This window comes from Barbatula barbatula (assembly GCF_947034865.1).
Source record: "Barbatula barbatula genome assembly, chromosome: 19".
NCBI lineage: Eukaryota > Metazoa > Chordata > Actinopteri > Cypriniformes > Nemacheilidae > Barbatula > Barbatula barbatula.
In genome coordinates, this window is record NC_136782.1 from 8,571,904 (window position 1) to 8,593,524 (window position 21,621).

The 21,621-nt window shown below is 38.8% G+C and overlaps 2 protein-coding genes across 2 annotated transcripts in view; one reads left to right on the plus strand and one right to left on the minus strand.

Moving 5' to 3' along the window:
* sacs (sacsin molecular chaperone) overlaps positions 1-13,167 on the plus strand; it is a 25,284-nt gene extending 12,117 nt beyond the window's left edge. The window contains exon 11 of the mRNA XM_079481339.1: positions 515-13,167. Coding sequence (XP_079337465.1) covers positions 515-12,057 — 11,543 coding nt within the window. The 3' untranslated portion in view covers positions 12,058-13,167. The remainder of the gene's footprint in view (positions 1-514) is intronic.
* Positions 13,080-20,618, minus strand: sgcg (sarcoglycan, gamma). The gene is made up of 8 exons (XM_079481340.1): positions 20,331-20,618; positions 17,432-17,626; positions 17,199-17,300; positions 16,883-16,970; positions 16,290-16,409; positions 15,954-16,026; positions 14,474-14,597; positions 13,080-14,340 (listed from the first exon to the last, which is right to left on the minus strand). The coding sequence occupies exons 2-8, from the start codon at positions 17,624-17,626 to the stop codon at positions 14,164-14,166; spliced, it is 879 nt and encodes a 292-aa protein (XP_079337466.1). The 5' UTR covers positions 20,331-20,618; the 3' UTR covers positions 13,080-14,163.
* Positions 20,619-21,621: the final 1,003 nt, after the last annotated feature.

A 21,621-nucleotide genomic window follows, 5' to 3' on the forward strand; every position in this document is an offset into this window, starting at 1 on the left:
AACAATAGATACTGATTGCTTGAGTAGTTTAAATGCTTGAGTGATAAGCACATAGATGTGTGAGATACACAACTATTGTTATACTGTAGATAGTTGCGTATCTCTCATAACTATCTAAACCAACTAGTTATCTACTAACATATCCATATTCTTAATATGCACAAAATTTTTTATAATTTTATTATGTAATCAACCAATTTATTCCTTGTGGTAATGAAAAAAACTATTCAGTCTAAAAGATAGACATAAATACACACATGATCATGTATGCACAAATGTTTATTAACTTGATATTTGTTTTTTCCTGTTTTGGAATAAGAGCGCTATTTATGTATTTGATCAACTTCTAATTAGCATTTTTTGAGTACTTCTAACATGAGCCATTTCAGCACCCACAATTTCGTGCATGCGTTGTTGTGTTTTATTTATTTTGTGAACATTGACTGTTTGTGGTAGCTGTTAGTGTATTCTCTTTTTGTCTAAAATGATGTAATTTCAAGTTTTGTGTTTTTAGGGAGGCCCTGCACTCAGGTTCAAGTGTTAACCTCGGAGAGATCGGCTCGCCTGATCAAAGAAGTCCTTACTACAGCCTGGCCCACTAGAGATTTTGCTGTACAGTGGTACCCTGGTGATCAAGAGAAGAAGCACCCCACAGTATCTTGGCTCAGAATGGTTTGGAAACATCTGTACATAAACTTTGCTGAGGACCTTGGTGTCTTTGAAGATATGCCTTTAATTCCGAATGTGCCACTCACTGACAACTTGGATTCCTTAGAGCTGCTGCGCCTCAAAACTCCATCTCCCATCATTCTTGTAAATGAGGAGGAGGGCCCTCCCTCTGAACATTTACTTGAAGTTATAAAGCTGGGATGTGTTATTTTGAAGCAGCTTGATCCCTGTTTGCAGCATCCGCTTCTGAAAAATTACATTCATCCATCATCCCCAAGCAACCTACTGCAGATTATGGAGAGGTTTTCATCCCAGAGATTATCCAGCCAGGTTTCTTCTTTGTCTGTCAAACAAAAGATTGCCCTCAGAAGCTTTTTAGCTGGTCTTACGGATGTCACAGAAAAAGAGAAACGCATCATTCAAGACCTTCCAATTTTTAACAAGATTGGGCAGAAGTCAAAGACCGACCCTTCACTATTTACTTCATTGAAAGGAGCCAGGGTATTACATTATACTGCCAAGCATCCACTAGATGTCAAATTGTCTATAAATGTAGTTGACAGCAGTGATGAGGCAACAATCCGCCTGATAAAGCTGTTGAATATTGAGCAGGTCAAAAGCACTGAATGTCTGAAAGTGATTATTCAAGACGTTGAGAGGGGATTCTACACCAAAGAGGAAGTGTACAAAATCATGCTCTGGGCTCTTACTAATTTGTCTTTCCTAAAGAATGAAAACAAGGCAGTAATAAATTGGCTTTCTTCTTTGAAGTTTATTCACAGCTCTTCAGAAAAACCTGGTTCACCAACAGACTTTTTCGATCCTGAGCTGGAGATTTTGCAGAACCTCTTCTTCATGGAGGAGGAGACGAGATTTCCCCCAAAAGACTATACATCATCTCCTGATGTCCTTCATTCTCTGAGACAACTGGGGTTAAAAAACGAGGTGCAGCTCAGTGAAAAAGATGTTCTTCAGGTTGCCAGAAAAATTGAAGAAATGCAAGGGAATGACAAACCAGAATGGGATCCCATTATAATGAAGACAAAAACACTCCTTACTATTCTGAACAAACAGACAAAGTTAGTGAAGTCCTCAGAGGTTCAGACAAACCTGCAAAAATTAAAATGGGTCCCCGTTTGCAAAGACAGACCTTTAAACTACCCAAAGTCACTTGCTTGGAGAGGCGATTCCTGTAATATTTCATCTCTTTCTGAAATGTGTGATATTTCTCACGCCGTACTTGTTGGTTCTTCGGTTGCCTTGGTGGAACGTACCTCTGCTGGCATGAAAAAATCCTTAAAGTTATCACTAGAGCCTCATGTTGATCAAGTTCTCCAGCATTTGAAGGCAGTAAATGACTGGCACAGATCGCAAGCATTCACCACTGAGGACTGGTATCAATTTCAGCAGATATTGTTTGAAATTTATGAATTTATGCAAGCTCATTTGGAGGATGCAAGAGAAGCAATGAAGTCTCTGCCCTTTGATTGGGTTTGGACTGGGAAAACATTCGCTTCCCCTGGACAAACGGTTTTAAAGCCCATACCAGATTTGGACCTCCAGCCGTACTTGTACTCTTTACCAAAGACCATCGCTAAATTCCGCAAGCTTTTTAAGTTCTGCGGCTCTGTTGAAGAAGTGGATTCCAGCCATGTGTTTGAAGTGGTCAAAACAATCAGACAAAGGTGTGAGCAAGAGATGACAAAACTGGAGAGCAAACATAATCTCCTACTTTTGATAAACATTTTACGATGGCTTTACAACAGTCAGATATCTGTAGATACTGACATGCATTTGCCCATTCTTTACCACAAAGATCCAAGCAAACTGGTTATGAAACCCATCCACGAATGCACGTACTGTGATATCAAAGTAGAAGACTTGAATGACTTGCTAGATGATGTTTCAGAGCCCATCATCCTTGTCCATGATGATATTCCAATGAAAACAGCTGAATGGTTGAAAGTCCCATGTTTGAGCACAAGATTGATAAACCCAGAAAACCTTGGATTTGAACAGTCAGGTCAAAGAGAGCCTCTAACGGTTAGAATAAAGAACATTTTAGAGGAGTATCCATCGGTTGCAGATATCTTCAAAGAGCTTTTGCAGAATGCTGATGATGCAAATGCCACCGAGTGTAGTTTCCTGATTGACACACGAAAGAACCTTGAAATCCGAGAGAATCTACTTGACCCTGGTATGATTGTTTGTCATGGCCCAGCTTTGTGGTCCTTCAACAATTCCGTTTTTTCTGATACAGACTTCCTCAATATAACCAGGCTGGGTGGCTCTATAAAAAGATGTGAAGCGGACAAAGTTGGCAAATTCGGTCTGGGGTTCAACTCTGTTTATCATGTCACTGATATACCCATTATCATGAGCAGAGAATTTATGATCATGTTTGATCCTAACATCAATCACATCGGTAAACACATCAGAGACAAATCCAACCCCGGCATCAAAATCAACTGGAGCAAACAACAGAAACGACTAAGAAAGTTTCCTAACCAGTTCAAACCTTTCATCAATGTATTTAATTGTCAGCTCCCCCTGTCACTGGAGTCCCCTTACAAGTATGATGGTACCCTCTTTAGACTCCCTTTCAGAACTGAGCAGGAAGCATCATTAAGTGAAATCAGCAGCATTTACTACAACACCACTGACATCTACTCACTTGTAGATGAATTCAGCATCTGTGGGCATCGTCTCATTCTGTTCACACAACATGTTGGAACAATGGTCTTGAAATATCTGAAATGTGAGGAGCCAAACCCTGCAGCGGCACAGGATGTTGTCACGATAAACAAAAGTGTGTGGTCCTCCAAAGCATCATACGGTCCACTGAGTATTCTGAAATCTGCTGCCAAACTCATGAAAAAAGTAGCAGGGACAAACCGTGTGCCATCTGAGGTTCCAAAGTCTGGCTGCATTATCAGAATCGTAGTGGAAGAGTTTCACAATATCTTTAGACGAATCGTGGATCTCCACTCACCACTTTTCAGAGGTTCTGAAGAGGATCCATCGTCCTACTTTGAAATGGCAACTAAAGGCAATCAAACCAAGAGACTTACAGATGACATGCCACAGAAGGGAGTAGAAAATACCAGCTGGCTTATCTGCTCATGCATGGACGTGACAGAAGCTCTAAAGTTCTCCTTAAGTGATAGCGGGAAACGCCTTGGTCTCGTACCTTGTGGAGGTGTAGCTGTGTTGCTTACCGAAGAAGACAACAGAAAATGGACTGTAAAGACAAGTGCAACAGCAATTGGTGAAGTGTTCTGCTACTTACCCCTTAGAATCAAAACTGGCTTGCCCGTCCACATCAACGGTTGCTTTGCTGTCACATCAAATCGCAAAGAGATCTGGAAGACAGACACAAAGGGACAATGGAACTCTATTTTTATGAGACATGTGATTGTTCAAGCATACTTGGCTGCCCTTAACATGCTGAGGTCAATGGCAGAAAGTGGAGAACTATTAGACTACAACTATTATGCAGCATGGCCTGACCCTGGGGTTGTCCACGATGACTTCAATTTGATTTGCCAGGGAGTTTATCAAGAAATAGCTAAAGGCGACGATGATCATGCAAAAGTATTTTCCGATGGGAATACCTGGGTGTCAATCAAGAATGTTCGCTTTTTGGATGATTCTTTGCTTTGCAGACCAGACATCGGATCTGCTGCCTTCAAGATATTCTTGAAATATCTCAAAAAGTGTGGTTCCCATGAATTCTGTGCCGTTGATTTACCAGACTGGGTCAAGGAAGGCTTTGATGATTCTGGTTGTAAAGGGAAATTAATGGAGAACACCCTGACAGAGACACAGTTCTTCACAGATGTTTTCTTCCCTCATATCCAAGACATAGACAAGGAACTGCGTGACCCTCTAATGTATTATGTCCTCAATGAAAAACTAGAGGATTTTGCATCTATACTGAGGGAAACCCCATGCATTCCATGTTCAGGACCCTCACAGAAGCTTGTTGTGCCTTCTCGACTCATTCATCCTGAGGGCAGAGTAGCAAAGCTGTATAACAGTGAAGATGGAAGGTTCCCTGAAGGAAGTCTGAAAGACTATGTCAATCCAGTATGCCTAGTCAAGTTATTGCAGCTGGGTATGGTCAAGGATGACCTGTCAGAGGAAGATTTGATTGAACGTGCTGAGTCTGTATTGGCTCTGAATGAAAATGACCACACAATTGCGTGCCACAGGAGCAGCATCATCCTTAGTCTCATCGATGAAAAGCTTAAAATGAGAGATCCAGCAGCAAATCAATATCTTGTCAAATTACAAATTATAAAGTTTCTTCCCTTTTTGACCAAACCTGCTGGATTTTCACTTCCATGGCATGGAAACAATTTTCCCCAGTCCACCATGTTCTCTGCAAAAGAGCTTTTTACAACAGACCATCAGGACACTGTTTGCTTAATGAAGCCCATCCTCAATGAAAATTCCCCGTCTTTCAAAGGATGTGGCCCTATCTCACTGGCTGTGAAAGACTTTCTTGGATTGATAAAAAAGCCATCTGTTGCCTTAGTCATCAGCCAGCTGAAAGAGCTCTCTAAATCCTTTGATGGTGTTACATTGTATCAGGAGAACATAACAAATGCATGTTACAAATATCTCCACGAAGAGTTGCTACAGTCTGATGCGGCGAACGAGGAAATCATGGAGGAGCTGAAAACATTTAGCTCAATTCTAGTGGAGAATACATATGTTGAGCCATCCAAAGTGGCATTTCATTTAAACTTTGATGCTGCACCATATCTTTACCAGCTTCCTAACAAGTACAGAAATAGTTGTCGGGAACTCTTTGAAAATGTGGGAGTTCGGGGGAGCTTCACTGTTGAAACATTCTCAGATGTTTTACAACAGATTAAGAATGAATGTGGAAGAAAGACCCTAACCGAAGAGAACTTTCAGCTGTGTCGTAGAATCATTAGCGAGGGCATATGGAGCTTGATCCGGGACAAAAGTCAGGAATTCTGCCAAAGCAACTATGGGGAGATACTCCTTTCTGACAGCGATTTTACACTACAGCCGTCCAAATCCCTTTGCTATAATGACTGTCCTTGGATTAAAGTCAGAGACACAACTGTTAAATACTGTCACAGTGATATTCCAAGAGAGGTGGCAGTAAAGTTGGGGACAATTCCAAAAAGACACAAAGCCTTAGAAAGATATGCCTCCAACATCTGCTTTACTACCCTTGGGAGTGAATTTGGTCAAAAGGAGAAGCTCACAAGCAGAATCAAAAGTATACTCAATGCATATCCATCAGAAAAGGAAATGCTGAAAGAGCTCCTGCAAAATGCAGATGATGCAAAAGCCACAGAAATATACTTTGTGTTTGATCCCAGGAACCATCCAACAGATAGAATCTTTGATGACAAATGGGTGCCCATGCAAGGCCCATCACTCTGTGTGTACAACAATCAACCATTTACAGAAGATGATATAAGAGGGATCCAGAATCTTGGAAGAGGCACCAAAGAGGCAAACCCGGGAAAAACGGGGCAATATGGCATTGGGTTTAACTCTGTGTATCACATTACTGACTGTCCTTCCTTTATCTCAAATAATGACATTCTTTGCATCTTTGATCCTCATGCACGTTTTGCACCCGGAGCAACATCTGTCAGTCCTGGAAGAATGTTTAGAGATTTAGATTCAGACTTCAGATCACAATTTTCTGATGTATTAAGCTTATACCTAGGGAATCATTTCAAGCTGGAACGCAGCACAATGTTCAGGTTTCCAATACGAACCACAGAAATGGCCAAAATCTCAGAGATCAGCTCAGTACCAGCTTCAGACAGAATGGTTCAAAATTTTCTCGATAAAATCAGAACGGATGGTGCAGAACTTCTCATGTTTTTGAATCACATGGAGAAAATTTCTATATGTGAAATTGAGAATGGGTCTGGGGATTTAAAAACTCTTTATTCTGTCAGAGCAAAAATCACAGATGGGGATCGCTTGAAGCGAAAACAATTTCACAGCTCCGTTATAGACAGCGTTACCAAGAAAAAACAGCTGGCCCAAATTCCTATCCAACAGATTACGTACACGATGGACATAGAGGATACAGATGGAAATTCCACAACATGGATGATATGTAACAGATCTGGATTTTCTGACATGGAGAAGGTCACGAAGAGTGTAATTTCAGCGCACAAAAATGAGGATATAACACTTTATCCACGTGGTGGTGTTGCAGCATGCACCAGCCATAACTACAAAAAGCCTCACAGAGCCTTCTGTTTCCTTCCTCTGTCTCTGGAAACAGGCCTGCCATTCCATGTAAATGGCCACTTTGCTTTAGATTCTGCAAGAAGAAATCTGTGGAGGGATGACAATGGAGTTGGAGTGAGGAGTGACTGGAACAATAACCTGATGAAAGCACTAATTGCTCCAGCATGCGTAGAGCTGTTAATTCAGTTGAAACGTCAGCTATTTCCAGGCCCAGACCCCACAATGACAATATTTCAAGGAATGTCAATTCATGTTGTCAAGGATATTTTGAGAAAATTCTTGTCCTTCTTTCCAGTGAACAGACTTGAGATTCAACCAGATTGGTATTGTTTGGTAAGAGCAATCTACAAATGCATTCATTTAGAACTGAAAAGACTACTCCCTGTTTTAAGAGCACCCCACATCGATAATACAGATATTCATTCTGCAATTTACATCTCCTGGGTGAACACATCTAACTCAAGCAAAGGTCAGGCATTCTTTGACAACTTACTGCAGGATGAGTTGCAGCATCTTAAAAACACAGAGTATAACATAATAACACGGAAATCTGTGGCAGAAAATGTTTACAGATTGAAGGCCATGCTCCTGGATGTTGGATTCAACTTAATCCACAGCTGTGACGAAACAGCCAGTCTGTACTTCTGTCTGGAAGATGCCGGGATTCTGATCAACTATGTGTCACCAGAGGATGTTCGCAGGTTCCTTTTGACATTCTCACTCCCAGACACATCTTGCAAAGTTGGAAAATTACCTTGTCGGCTGCAGCAGTCTAATTTCAAGCTATTCCATGGTCTTAAACTGCTTGTTGATTTCTGTTTCAAAGATGTGGAGGAAAATGACATTAACATAGAAGGGTTGCCACTGCTGATGACAATGGACAACATTTTGCAAGTGTTTGACTCCAGACATCCAACTTTTCTGACCAATCATCATGAACTCATTTCACCGAGGAAAGAGCTTTTCATGCATACCTTATACCTGAGGTACAGCAAAATCCTTCTGAAAGCAGGTGTGGCAAAGATTTTTGACATAAGCAGTTTTGGAGAACTGCTAGGATCTGTTCTTCCCAGAGAGTGCAGAACAAAGATGTCAGTCAAATGGAAAGAGGGGTGTCCTACTGAATCCTGGCTTAAGAGTGTATGGCACTTCATCAGTGAACAACTTTCATCCAAAGACGAAGAGGCAGACATCAGGTCTAAATTTGAGACAGTTCTAGACATCTTGAAAGATTGGGCACTTCTTCCAGGAATCAAATTCATGGTTTCAGGGAACAAATTAGTTGTGCCAGAGTATGATGTTTTGTTACCCCCAAGTCTAATCTTTGCAGCCATCTTCCCAAATGGGCAAAATGACAAAGTATTTCACACTCTCATGAGGGGAGGATGCTTTCAGTTGGCTGTAAATAAACTGTGCGCCAAAGAGAGTCCTGTCTTTCCACTTTTATCTCAGCATACTGCTAATATAGACAATCCGTCCAGTGTACTCCGAGCACTTGAGTACATGATCCAGATATCAGCTTTCAAAACAGGAAGCTTGACAGACAAAGACTTTGAAGCACTTTTGTTGTACTTCAACTGCAATCTGACAAATTTGACTCAAGATGATGTTCAGAGTTTAAAACTGTTGCCTTGTTACAAAGCTGTCAGTGGCCGATACATTTGCCTTTCAAACTTCAGGGCATGCCATGTTCTAACAAAAAGCCTTCCCTCTGCCGACATTGAAAAGTGGGCACACAATACATCTTCAGCCTTTCTTTCTGACAACCCACAGCTCAAAGAACTCCACAGCTTTCTTGGCTGCACACCAATTGATGACCTTGAGGTTTACCTGAATCATGTTTTACCAAAATTTGACATTTTGTCACATGATGCCAAAATCCAGCATGTTATCTTTCTGAAGGAGAGGTTGTTGGCAATGGAAGAGTCAAGTTGCATCAAGGATCAACTCTATGAAAAACTAGAGAGTTTGTCTTTCATTTTTGACTCCAACAATAGGCTAAAACCCGCCAAAGCCTTCTTCGATCAAACAGTTAAAGTGTTTGAGGTGATGCTCCCACCAAAATCTTTCATCCCCAAGGATTTTTTCAAAAAAATTGAGCAAGTATCAAAGCCAAAACAAGGGACAACTTATCTATCCTCATGGGTAACATTCTTACGCAACATTGGTTTAAAACATGTTCTGTCTCAACAGCAAGTTTTACAGTTTGCAAAAGAGATCAGCATCAAAGCTCACACAGAGAACTGGTCCAAAGAAAAAGTTCAGACTATTGTTGATATTCTCCTGAATCACATTTTCAATGAAAGAACAGATATGTTTGATGGAACATTCCTCAAAGAACTCTCTATGATACCATTCCTATGTCCAGAACGAGCTCCAGCTGAACTTGTTCGCCTCCATTGTCAGTACCAGGAAATTAATGGAAATCTCCCTCTAATTCGTTTCAATGGGTCTCAAGTAAATCCAAAATTCAAACAAACCGATATCATGCAGTTGTTGTGGACATCCTGCCCTATTCTACCAGAGAGGGCCACCCCAGCAAGCATAAAAGACCAAGAAGGTAATACACTTACCGGCCAAGAGCAACTTGATCTCATTTTGACCATGTTAAATGTCAATGTGGATCCTCCACTGGAAAAAGTCATTAGCAGTTGCAAAAACATATGCAGCATAACTAACATGGATGATGACACAGTTAAAACACGAAACAAAGTCTTAAGGAGCATTTATGAATTTCTAAACGCAGATAAACGTGAATTTCGTTTTCAGTTACGAGGAGTGGCCTTTGTTATGGTGGAGGAGGGTTGGAAACTCCTCAAACCAGAGGAGGTTGTCATTAATTTGGACAATGAATCTGACTTTAAACCCTACTTGTACAAACTTCCTCTTGAGCTTGGTACATTCCACCAACTATTCAAACTGTTGGGAACTGAGGATGTTGTCTCAACTAAACAATACATTGAAGTTTTGGGTCGAATATATAGAAATTCTGAAGGAAAGCAGCTTGACCCCAATGAAATGAGAACTGTAAAAAGAACAGTGTCTGGGCTATTTAAAAGTCTCCAGAATGATCCGGTACAGGTCCGAAAAGACCTTGAGAATCTCAGAGATTTTACATTTTACCTTCCAAGTCATGATGGACGCTTGGCTAAATCAAACACGTTAGTCTTTGATGATGCACCGCATTATAAGAGTCGAATTCATGGTAATGTTGGTGTCCAGATGCTAGTTGACATGAGTCAGTGTTACCTCGGCAAAGACCATGCCTTTCACACAAAGCTGATCATGTTGCTTCCACAGAAACTGAGACCCAGGCTTCTGAGTGGTATCCTTGAAGAACAACTTGACGAAGATTCTCCAAGAATGTGCCAATTCGGTGCTCTCTGCTCACTTCAGGGCCGGCTTCAACTGCTCCTGTCATCAGAGCAGTTTATTACTGGACTAATTCGGATCATGAAACATGAGAATGAGAATGCATACATGGTGAATGAGGAAAAAGCAATACGATTATGCAAAGCTCTGTGTGAGGGCTTAAAGGTGTCTTGTTTTGAGAAACTACAGACAACATTGCGAGTAAAAGGCTGTAGCCCGATTCCCCACAGCCGTAGTGAAACTCTTGCCTTTCTTAAAAGGTACGGAACAGCAGTCATTCATCTCTACATTCAGCATTCTGACAGCAAAGACATTAATTTTCTTCTCGCTTTGGCAATGACTCTAAAGTCAGCTACAGACAACCTAATATCTGACACCTCCTATCTTATTGCTATGTTGGGTTGCAATGACATCTACAGAATAACAGAGAAACTGGACAATCTTGGTGTCAAGTATGACACAACCGAGCCCTCAAAGCTGGAACTTCCACTTCCTGGTACACCCATACCTGGAGAGATTCATCATTTACTTCTCATGGACCCCATGAATGTTTTCTACCCTGGAGAATATGTTGGTTACCTGGTAGATTCAGAGGGAGGTGATATTTTAGGCTCCTATCAGCCAACCTACACATACGCAATCATTGTTCAAGAGGTAGACCGAGAAGAAGACAATCCAAGCGTCCTTGGAAAATGCTTCCAAATTGACATTGGTTACAGTGAGTACAAAATTGTCAGCTCTCTTGATTTGTACAAGTTTTCCAGACAAGATGATAGCACCAATATTCGAGATGGCACACCAACTCCAACAAGCCCCTCAGAGAGTCATTCTCCTAGTGCCAGAATGGTACCTCCCATATTTCCAGGCAAGGAAAATCGCAGAGCTCCACCAGCAGAGTCGGCCCCCAAAAAGATAAAACTCAATGCACTACCTGGAATACTTAAAGAAGTTACTTCGGTCATAGAACAAGCTTGGAAACTTCAGGAAACCGAACGCAAGAAGATTATCCGGCGCTTGTATTTAAAATGGCACCCTGACAAAAATGCTGAGAATCTTGACATTGCCACAGAAGTCTTCAAGCACCTGCAAAATGAGATCAACCGGATGGAGAAGCAAACGCAGGCAGAACAGGCTGCAGATCGGGGATCAAGGAGACCTTTCTCTGCATCTTCCACTCGATTCCAGTCAGAGAAATTCTCATTTCAGCGATTCTACACATCATGGAACCAAGAAGCAACAAGCCATAAGTCGGAAAAGCAGCATTTCCGAGAGAAGTTTACTAGCTATGCAGGAACATCTCACTCGAATCGCTTCTTTGTACCACCGTCATTCAAATCTGTTGGGAACCCTGTGGAAGCTCGTCGGTGGCTCAGACAAGCCAGAGCCAACTTTTCTGCAGCGAGAAATGACCTTCACAAAAATGCAAACGAATGGGTGTGTTTTAAGTGCTATCTGGCAACAAAGCTTGCATTAATTGCTGCAGATTATGCAGTTCGAGGGAAATCAGACAAAGATGTGAAGCCCACAGCACTTGCACAGAAGGTGGAGGAGTACAACACCCAACTAACAGGACTGGCAAAGGATGTGCACATTTTGGAGGGATATGGTGTGGACAGTTTGAGAACACGCTACCCTGACCTTCTACCCTTTCCTCAGATTCCCAATGACAGATTTACTTCAGAAGTAGCCATGAGAGTGATGGAATGTACAGCTCGGATAATCATCAAACTTGAGACGTTTGTCCAACAAAAAATCTGAACTGTTTCCATTAGACCATGCAAAACACAGGGGAACCAACCAGTACATATTCAAATAGACTTTTTAGGGAAAAATCAAAAGCATATCTAGCTAGCTTTTTTTTAAGAGCGCCCTGATGCTGTGACTCATGCTTATTGTGTCCATAGTTGCTGTATTTCTTTGAAATACCGCCTGAGCCTGTATGTAATATATTACTTATCCAGCGATACCTTTATTATTTTAAATATGTTGATTATTGTTGTTCCTTTATTCATAATGAAAACCAAATGCTGCTTTTTTATCTTTTCTAGAAAAGTATTTTTCCTGCCGTAGTCAATGACAGCATTGTGATTTATTAGCACGAGTTTGCACTGCACTTTTATGTAAATATCAAAAAATTAAAGGTGTTGTGTTGTAATGACAGGTTAATCCTAAAAGGTCCATTATGGAGCCTGTATCAGTCATTTGCCCGTAGATCATTCTAAAATGAAAACATAAGGTTGTATTATGCAATGAAATCAATAACAACATAAATCCCTTGACTGCTGACAAGACAATTTTACGTATCACTGCATTATCAAGACATTAAAGCAGTGAAATGAAAATACTCTTTTTAAAAATGAATTACATCCTATGATGTAATGTTACAGTGAGTTCATAACTGTTTACCAGTTGGTTTATTTGTCACATCTATATTGTGACAGAATTTTTATTTTTAAATTTCACATCTTTGTCTCGGCTAAACGATCAATTGTTGATTATTGTGTAGGGCGCAAATAGCGCCACCATTTTATATCATGTTAAAAATGTTACCATTTTAAATGTTTTAGGTACCTTCCTGTTTACTGCTGTGGCTATACACACACATCATACATAGTTCTTTAGGAACACATCAAATGTGTACTTTCTGTTATGGACGATGGAAACCTCTTGTCTTCTACTACTGAGAGTTTTTGCATGAAATTCTCAGAAACGTGTGTAAGAGGAAGCTCATACTCATGGTGCTCAATGTCAATAATGTTTTTCATCTGTTTTCTTTATTTAACTGTAAGAAACACTGTAATTAAACACTGGATACTAAATTGTTTTAACAAATAGCTTTCGTGTCATCTCATTACAGCTTTGTTTATGACTCACAACTTGTGTTTGTGTTTTTAATGCTATTGAAATATTCCAATATTGTGCCAGATATGTGAATTTCAGTATTGAAGTGAAAGCTGAATGGTTTAGGTATAGAGGTGAAATTATGGCGAACTAATCCAACAAACAGCAACATCTTGAAGACTAGTTCCCAACTTAACAAATATCTAACAAAGCAATCAAACAAGTTTGTTGTGAATTAGCCGGTCATCCAGATTTTAAATGTTGTAATTATTTTCATTGGCTCTTATAACATTGAAGCATTTGAGTTGGGATGTGGAAAACAAAATGTAGCTACTTTATACCATGCATGCTTGGTAATTAAATGATAACTTCATCTTTGACTGCAAAGCTTTAAAATACAGCACGTACTGCAGAATACTCCTCTTCAAATATATACATAGAAAAGAAAACACAAAAGCCAATGTTTCAAGCTGCCATAAAGATTGCTTGGTATTAAAGTTAAAAGATGACATGCCAAATGTATAGATCCTTATGCATAGTTAAAATTTCAACAGTGCAGAATATAACAGAACTTTTATAAATTCAGTACTGTAAACCATTTACAAAATGGTCATGTATGTTTCTCCAATTCCTTATGCAGAACATGGTAACTCAAATACACCTTTGATTTTGGCACAAACACATAGCAGTTATCATCTTTGACAAACAAAATGACAATGACTTTCCTGTTTTGTGTTTTTTAACAACAACTAGCCTATATATTAAACACTTTTATTGCACCTTAGAAATTATATTGCATAGGATGTAAGCTGGTGACCAGCCCCTTTACTGCCCAGCCTAATAAAAGATCTCTACTATAAAATAACTTTGTTCCACATACCATATAAACAACAGAGCGTACACTGTGTTGAATTGTGGAGATTTCTTCCTTGCCCAGAAACACTGTTTCAAGTAAGATATCAGACAACATCTCCTGAAGCTATGGCTGACTTGGTTCTTTCGATGTTTTGGCCAGACACACATTCAGCAGTCCTGATGTTCACTACATGTAGAGGAGACTCCCGCTCTAGAGAGAAAGAGCTTTCCACTGGGGCAAACGCACACCTCAAACATGTTATACATTCCCTGAGACTCGCCTGAAGTCCTGGCTTCACCCACAGGTAAGGTGGGCATGCGGACAGATTCAGCATCAAGAACCAGCTGAAACACCACAGAGCAAATAATCAAGTACACCTTAATAATATAGTACCTGAGAGAAACATTTACAGTACACTTAAAACCTTAATAATGTTGCCAGAATATATTAGTGATAATATCTGATATGTTTACTCACCAGGCCTGCAGATGAATGTAGCACAATATCAAAATGTGCGGCCACATCAACATTACCAGCCAAGGCTTTGACATGAACCCCTTTGGGTGCATCCATGCTGAGAGAGCGTGTCGGAGACTCCAGTCTTAAAACGATAGGAATGTATGTTATTGCACATTGAAATGCACTGTTAGACCACAGGATGGATATAAAAACCATTCAATCAAATACTGTTTAATTCACACAGGTATTGAATAACAAAATGGATGACTGTGATGTGAATCATTAGAGACTGTGCACACAGCTTCTTAAAGCCCTGTTGGGAACTTCTATCAAAGTTATTTACAGAATACACTCAGCGCACCCATTACTTTTTTAACTGGCTGACATTTTAAACAAAAATGCTTTAAAGGGATAGTTCATTCAAAAATGAAAAATCTGTCATTATTTACTCTCCCTCAGGTTGATTCAAACCTGTATAAATGTAAAGATATACCGACTCTCCCATCCTCAATACAAGATCTTGGTGGAAAATGTATGTAACTCTGGATGGGAATAAATGTTGTGACATTGCAGGACCTTATCGAAACGATGCCAAAGTGAATGCATGCCGTAATCAAAGCTAAAGGCGGTCCAACGAAATATTAAGACTTTTTGGAAGAATGTTCCAATGTTGAGGCATATCATCCACTACTAGTAGGAAAAATAATATTGTATTTTTTTGTTTTGTTGAACACATAATGAGATATTTTGGAGAATTTAGGAAAACAAACAGTTCTCGGGCACCTTTGACTATACCATTGAATTATTCTTATTGTATTCGATGATGTCCCGGAACTGATCATTACAAACATTCCTCCAAATATCTTCCTATGTGTTCGTCGTAAAAAAGTCCTTTATACAGGTGAGCAAATGATGACAGAATTAAAATTTTTGGATTAACTTTAAAGGAAATCCTTAAATAAACCACAGAACAGATGTTTTTGTGATGTGGCGGCAAGTTGAGCACCACAAAAATGGCAAAAATAAAGAGAACATTTACATATATCTAAACTACTTATATGGAAGACATGTACTGTACAGTGTGTGCGTTACTGAGAGTACAATTAATTAATTTATTATATAGCCACAGAAAAATTAAGAGAGCATTTCAATTGGATATTTTCATTTCATTGTATATTATTATTTTATCATTCATTCTTTTTCTCATTTGTATTGTTTAAGCCTATGTTGGGTGCTACAGTCTCCACAGGTAGATATTTGTCTCATAAGGTCTCTATCTCAAGGTTCTTAATGTTAATCTTCGCTGTATTTGTCTTGTATAACAATACATGTTGAATCTGTTTCTAGTCACACAAAGTCAGATTGAGCATTGAAGTGTAAGAAAGATTATTCAATAATCTCTGTTTATTTATTCAATTGTTACTTCATCTCCTGCTTTCTGTTCTTGTCTGTAGGATCTACAGACTCATTGTCATAGATGGATTTACTTATCACATACCTTAATTCTTTATTAAGTACTGCTTTGACCAGAGGAGTCCTAACAGATTGCTCAAACAGCGCCCCTTCTGCACCTGTGCACACAATAACAGATTCCTAAAATGACATGGTGTGGTACAATACAGCACATTAAAGGTGTTATGTCCCATCAACCGAATTTTGCACATGCTTTTGTTAAAAGCGTTTAACAATGCATTACAAGGTATATACCGTATAAGGTTCTACCAATTGGGCATTTTTGTATGAGATCATGATTTAAAAGTAACGGTTGCATTAACCGGACAATATTTAATGCTAAGAGTTGTTTTGGCACAGAAGAAGGCCTGTGTGTACTCACCTGTTACACGGAGTCTTCCCTTTCCCACAACAGCTCCATTTCCATCAGCATAAAATAAATTTACATCATGATTCGAGGTGATGTTAAAGTGTTGGCCGAAGACGCTGGCCTGACCTGGACCTGAGAATACAGATGATTTAGGTTCTAATTTAATTATGGCAGAAGCAATTCTGCACAATAATCTGATTCCTCATGGGAAAATTATGATAGCATTATTTTGTATTGTCCACATATACTCCACAGTACAATAATAGACGTTTTATTGACAATACATAGTTTAGTGAAGTCATTTATGTTTATAAAACGTCATAGCTTACAAACAATTCCTTTCAGTTCTTTCAAATGTAGGCTTTTGTTTATTGTTAAAAAGTTGCTTTATAATGATTTAGCTACTGTTTTAGAAAAGTCACGTTCGGTCATGTCTACCTCCCTTCTTTTATGTCACAATACAAAATGTAGATTCATTAAATGAGTTGTGAATGCCACTTCACATCGACTTTGAGTCCAAATTTATGTTCAGCTCCAACCCACTTAAACAGAATAAAATGTAAGGAATGATAACAATTAATGAAAAAATGTTTGGTATCTCGTACCTACAGACACACTGCCTGTTACATCACCATTTTCATTGCGAGCATTGATAGTGACATTCTCAGAAGAGTCAACCAAAAGAGCTGAATCCTGTTATCAAGAGAACAACAACAGACATTCGCATGAGAGAAAATCATCTGCACATCATGGGGTTTTAAACATTGCACAAATTCTAAATAAAAAACTGTTAATATGTGGTCTGACAATCAACACTTTCTGAAAGTTAAGTGTAAATTTGACGATAGAGACATTTGACATTTAATTTGAAGCATTCGTCAGAAAAGATTAAAAAAATAATCTGTGTGCATTTATTCTCACCTCTCTTGAATCGATTTCCTGGGCATAGAGAGGAAATAGAAACTCAGATTCTCCCTCCAGTCGGAGTCCATCTTCTTTGACCTGCAGGTGTCCCATGCCTTCCTGAAACCCACAGAAAGCTGTTTCAGGATCAGCCTTTATGCATTTCTCGCTACTGAGACTGAAAGGACCCGATTTAAATTCAAATTTGGATATATATTTCTATGACAGCTTGCTAAAATGTATTTGCTCACCGAATTGAACCACATAACTCGCAGGATCCAGATCATAAGAGCAAGGTTCACTACCATGACGATGAGGAGAATGAGAATAAACAGATAGAGGCAGCGCTTTCGCCAGCCATAGATCCCGATCATGTAGATGTACTCATTGACCGGAGCCAGAAGCCCGGACTCCTCTGTGGTGGTGATATATTGTTCACGTACCATCTGCAAACCAACACAATCAAGAGCACAATTAAAACACACAAAAACACATTAATTGACTGTGAGAATTTAGAGCGTTGGTGTTTATTAACTTTGTTGGTGTTTGTTGGCTGTGAATTAGGCTTTAAAAACTTTTAAAATGTATTTCAAATTGCTAGTGTACATTTTGGATATACACACTCATACAGTGCATGGTGTTTGTTTGAAGAAAAACCATTCAATGAATCAATATGCTTAATCAGCGACTTTAATGATGTTCTCAAAGTAATATTGATCCACAGATACAACGTATTAAATCCCTTATTTATACAATGATCTATATTGCTTGAGATGATGAGAAGCACAACTCATTACCTTCTGCGGCAAACTGGATACTCTGATAAACCAGAGATGAAATGATGTCAGTTCAATTTATAGCTAGCCCAGAAAAGGTCCATCTAAGAGTGTTTTAATATGTACTTAAATGTATTAACTTCACAGCTGCTTTGCGACAAAGCAAAATAATGTCAAAAGCGCTGTAGTGCTGTAAGTGTGATAAAGTGCTATGTGTTTAGAAGTCGTTTTTCCAAAGCTTTTACAAATAAAGAAGGTATCATTCTTTCGCTTTATGTGATGTAAAAATGATGATTAAGGATTTGAATTATTGGCATTAAATTGTTTTGCAGTAACCTGTTCCATAATGTAAAGTATACTTATTTACAGTCATTTTTGATTGGATGATAAAACAGACAAAAATATCCCATAAACTCACACTGAACCAGACACCACGTCATAGAAAGTCGGTTTTGACTTGATTGTGGAAAAGTACTAAGTATAGTGCATATTCATCTTACATCACATACTAAGCGGATTATAAAATGAAGGAAAAACTGAAAAGCAGTCTGCAAGTATCTGTTCCTAAACTGAACTCCCCATGGCAACCCATCCAAACATTCCTCGGTTCTGGACTTCAGGATCCAATTTCCCTTTCTTCCAAATTCCTTTCTACAGCTTTATTACCAGCCGGTAATTAAACGTTTATATTATATCTGCAGAAGATCATTAAAGTTTTGAAAGAAAGTCAAACATCTTGACTCCACAAGTTGCGAAGAGACAGACTATTATAAGCCTGTGTTCCCCTCAGGATCTTTTTCCATTAACCCACCCTGCCGATACTCTTTCACTGTTTCTAGTTTCATCTAAGCTGCCAAGAAAAGAAATTACAGCAGTGCACTGTACACTGTGCTTCCGAACCACTGGGGTTTGACTTTTTAACAGCGACTCCAGACCGCTCAAGCAGTCAAAACTAGTCCTGATCATATATCAAAAGATCTTACATTGTAAAAAAAAGTGTTTGTTTAACCTAGGAAACTACTACATTTGGAAAATGTATGGAAATGTTTGCATGGCACATCACTAAGGACGACACAGAACAGTTGAAACGCAGAAAAACATAGCATGATGGACATGCAGGACTTTAAACCATCTTGAACAACATGGCTAGGCTGGTCTAACTAGCCAGCATTAAAAAAAACTAAACCATTCTAAACCATGAATGTCCAAGTTGATCTTTTCTGAGGGGGATTTATTATGTTATATGATTATTAGCATTTACTACACACTGCAAAACAGGGACTTGCTAAATGTGACAAATTCAAGAAAAACAACAATATTTTGTATAAAATGTGCCAACTATCAAACAATTCAATCAAATGCAAACAATTAAATAATAATATTTCATGAGAAACCATTGTTCATTCTAGTCAAAATGTAATTAATTATTATATTAACATTACTATATTATATTAATAAACAATTATTATATTAAAACATTATTATTATTATTATTATTGTTGTTGTTAGTAATAATATCAATGTATTATTATACTTTTTTGTGTAAAGATGGTTTCATCGGATGCACGCCACTGGCCCAATGTTAACTTCAAGTCTGTGTTAGATTTCATTTATATGAATAATGATTCATATTAATATTTGATTGTATATTAATTGTATTTAATTATATTAGGACTACTTAACAGTTATTGATTATTTGCAGAAGTCTACCAGAAGTCAAGTTTGGGCCATGATGTTAGTCTGCTGAAAGTCTTTAAGTATGGAGTGTTTCGCACTAAAACATATGCCTATTAATTCATATCCACTACATTTGTGTTCTCAAAGGTTGAAAGTTGTTGGACTGGAAAAAGTCAAAAGAAGAAAAACCATAATAATAAGGTAAATCTATCATACTATCTTAAAAATCTCCTCGAATCATTTGAACAATGCTCTGCTGATGCTGGATAATCAACTGTTTTGAGACAAGAAACTGAGGACTTCAGATAAAAGTCTGTGCTGAGAAACTGTGGGCAAACACAACATGCTGTACGAAGTTTTCCCACTCCTAATCTTGCCGTCTGCATAACTCCAGTGCGCCGTAATGCCCCTGCTCTCTAAAAATAGGTCCCAGTAATATGCACCCCATTTAAAGAGGAAAAACAGCAATAGTCTTTGAAGTAAAGAGTTAGTATTTTGATGGGGATGCAACACAAACTGAGACTCTTCATTCCAATGGCTGATATTGTTATTTTGACAAAATGAAGAATGCATCTCAAAATTACCACCATAAAAAGAGCGCAATACATAACAAATAAATACATTTACTGGTCATACAAACATTAGTCGTGAGGAAACACTATTTGACCAATCCAGAGTGAAATAAGAAGTGACTTACCCTGCTGTTTAAGTGTGATGTGAGGCAGCAGTGGCTCAGATCTGCTTCTATTACGCAGCAATGCTGGTTCTCCGACCCGCCTGTCTGTCAAAGCCTCAACAGCTGCCTTCCATAAATCTGATTCTGGATCAGTCTCAACTAAACACCATGGGCTACCCCTAAACTTCCTCGCTGTATATCACATACCGCACACTGTTTTCAATACCTCTCGGTAGCATTACACAGATCCAATACTTTAGAGCCAGACACATAAACAGCAGCAGCTGGTTGTTATGTTTCTCTCTGAGGGACGGGTTGAGGGAGGGGAAGAAGGAAAAAAATGACTGAAGATTGGAAAGGGTTGGGAAGAGTTTTCTGCGTTTGTTTGTCATGCAAGCATGGGACTCACTTGAGAAGCGTGTGAGTGTCGGTGGCTTCTCTTATTGAGTATCTGATGTTCTGTATGACAGCGAGCACTTTATAAAGACGGGTCATTCTAAAACAGGATGAAGTATTAATAGATGTGTCTGTTCCAGGAGGCGTGGCTTCGAGATATTTGTTTGACAGAGAGTTTTGTGTTGTTATTTTTACATAGTTTAAACAGTAAGAAAAAATATTTATAATAAGTATGGTTATAAAAGAAATAAACACAGAAAGCAGTGGACTACATTCCATCTTGGGACAAAAGTGAGAGACTTAATGCCCTAGCAATAGCCCATAACACCTATTGTTTCAATCTATCATTTATTGTGGTATTATTCTACATTTAAAAAGTAAAAATTATATTATTATTTGAATGCATATTCTTTGTTAATTGTTATATCTGTGTTTTTCCCAATTCAAATTTTGAGTAACAAGGTGAACTGCAGATTCATCAAAGTCTTCAGTGAACATTCTGTGGTTCTTTGTCTGTTTAGGCAGGGGCTGCATGATAAAACAGACAGCTGACCACATCCATCAATATCCGACCTCTGACTTTTCCCTGTGCCAGCAAAGCCAGCGCCAGGTTTTATCTCTCATCCATTCACAGTTAAAGCAGTGTATAGAAGGTACTGTTACAAATGCAATGTACTGTATAATAAAAACATGTGTGTGCCTCCATTAATGGAAAATGTAGCTCATTTTAAACAAGGGGAAAAGCTGCCAATCACACGTGAACTACTAAATAGACATATTCTCAACACAAGCGCAACAAAACACATCATCACAAAATAATGACGTAAGGTTTCATATGCATCCGTGTGTGGCACAAGCTGTTCATTTACTGTATTTTATTATTACAATCTCATTTTACACTGCTGCCTTTTCTAGC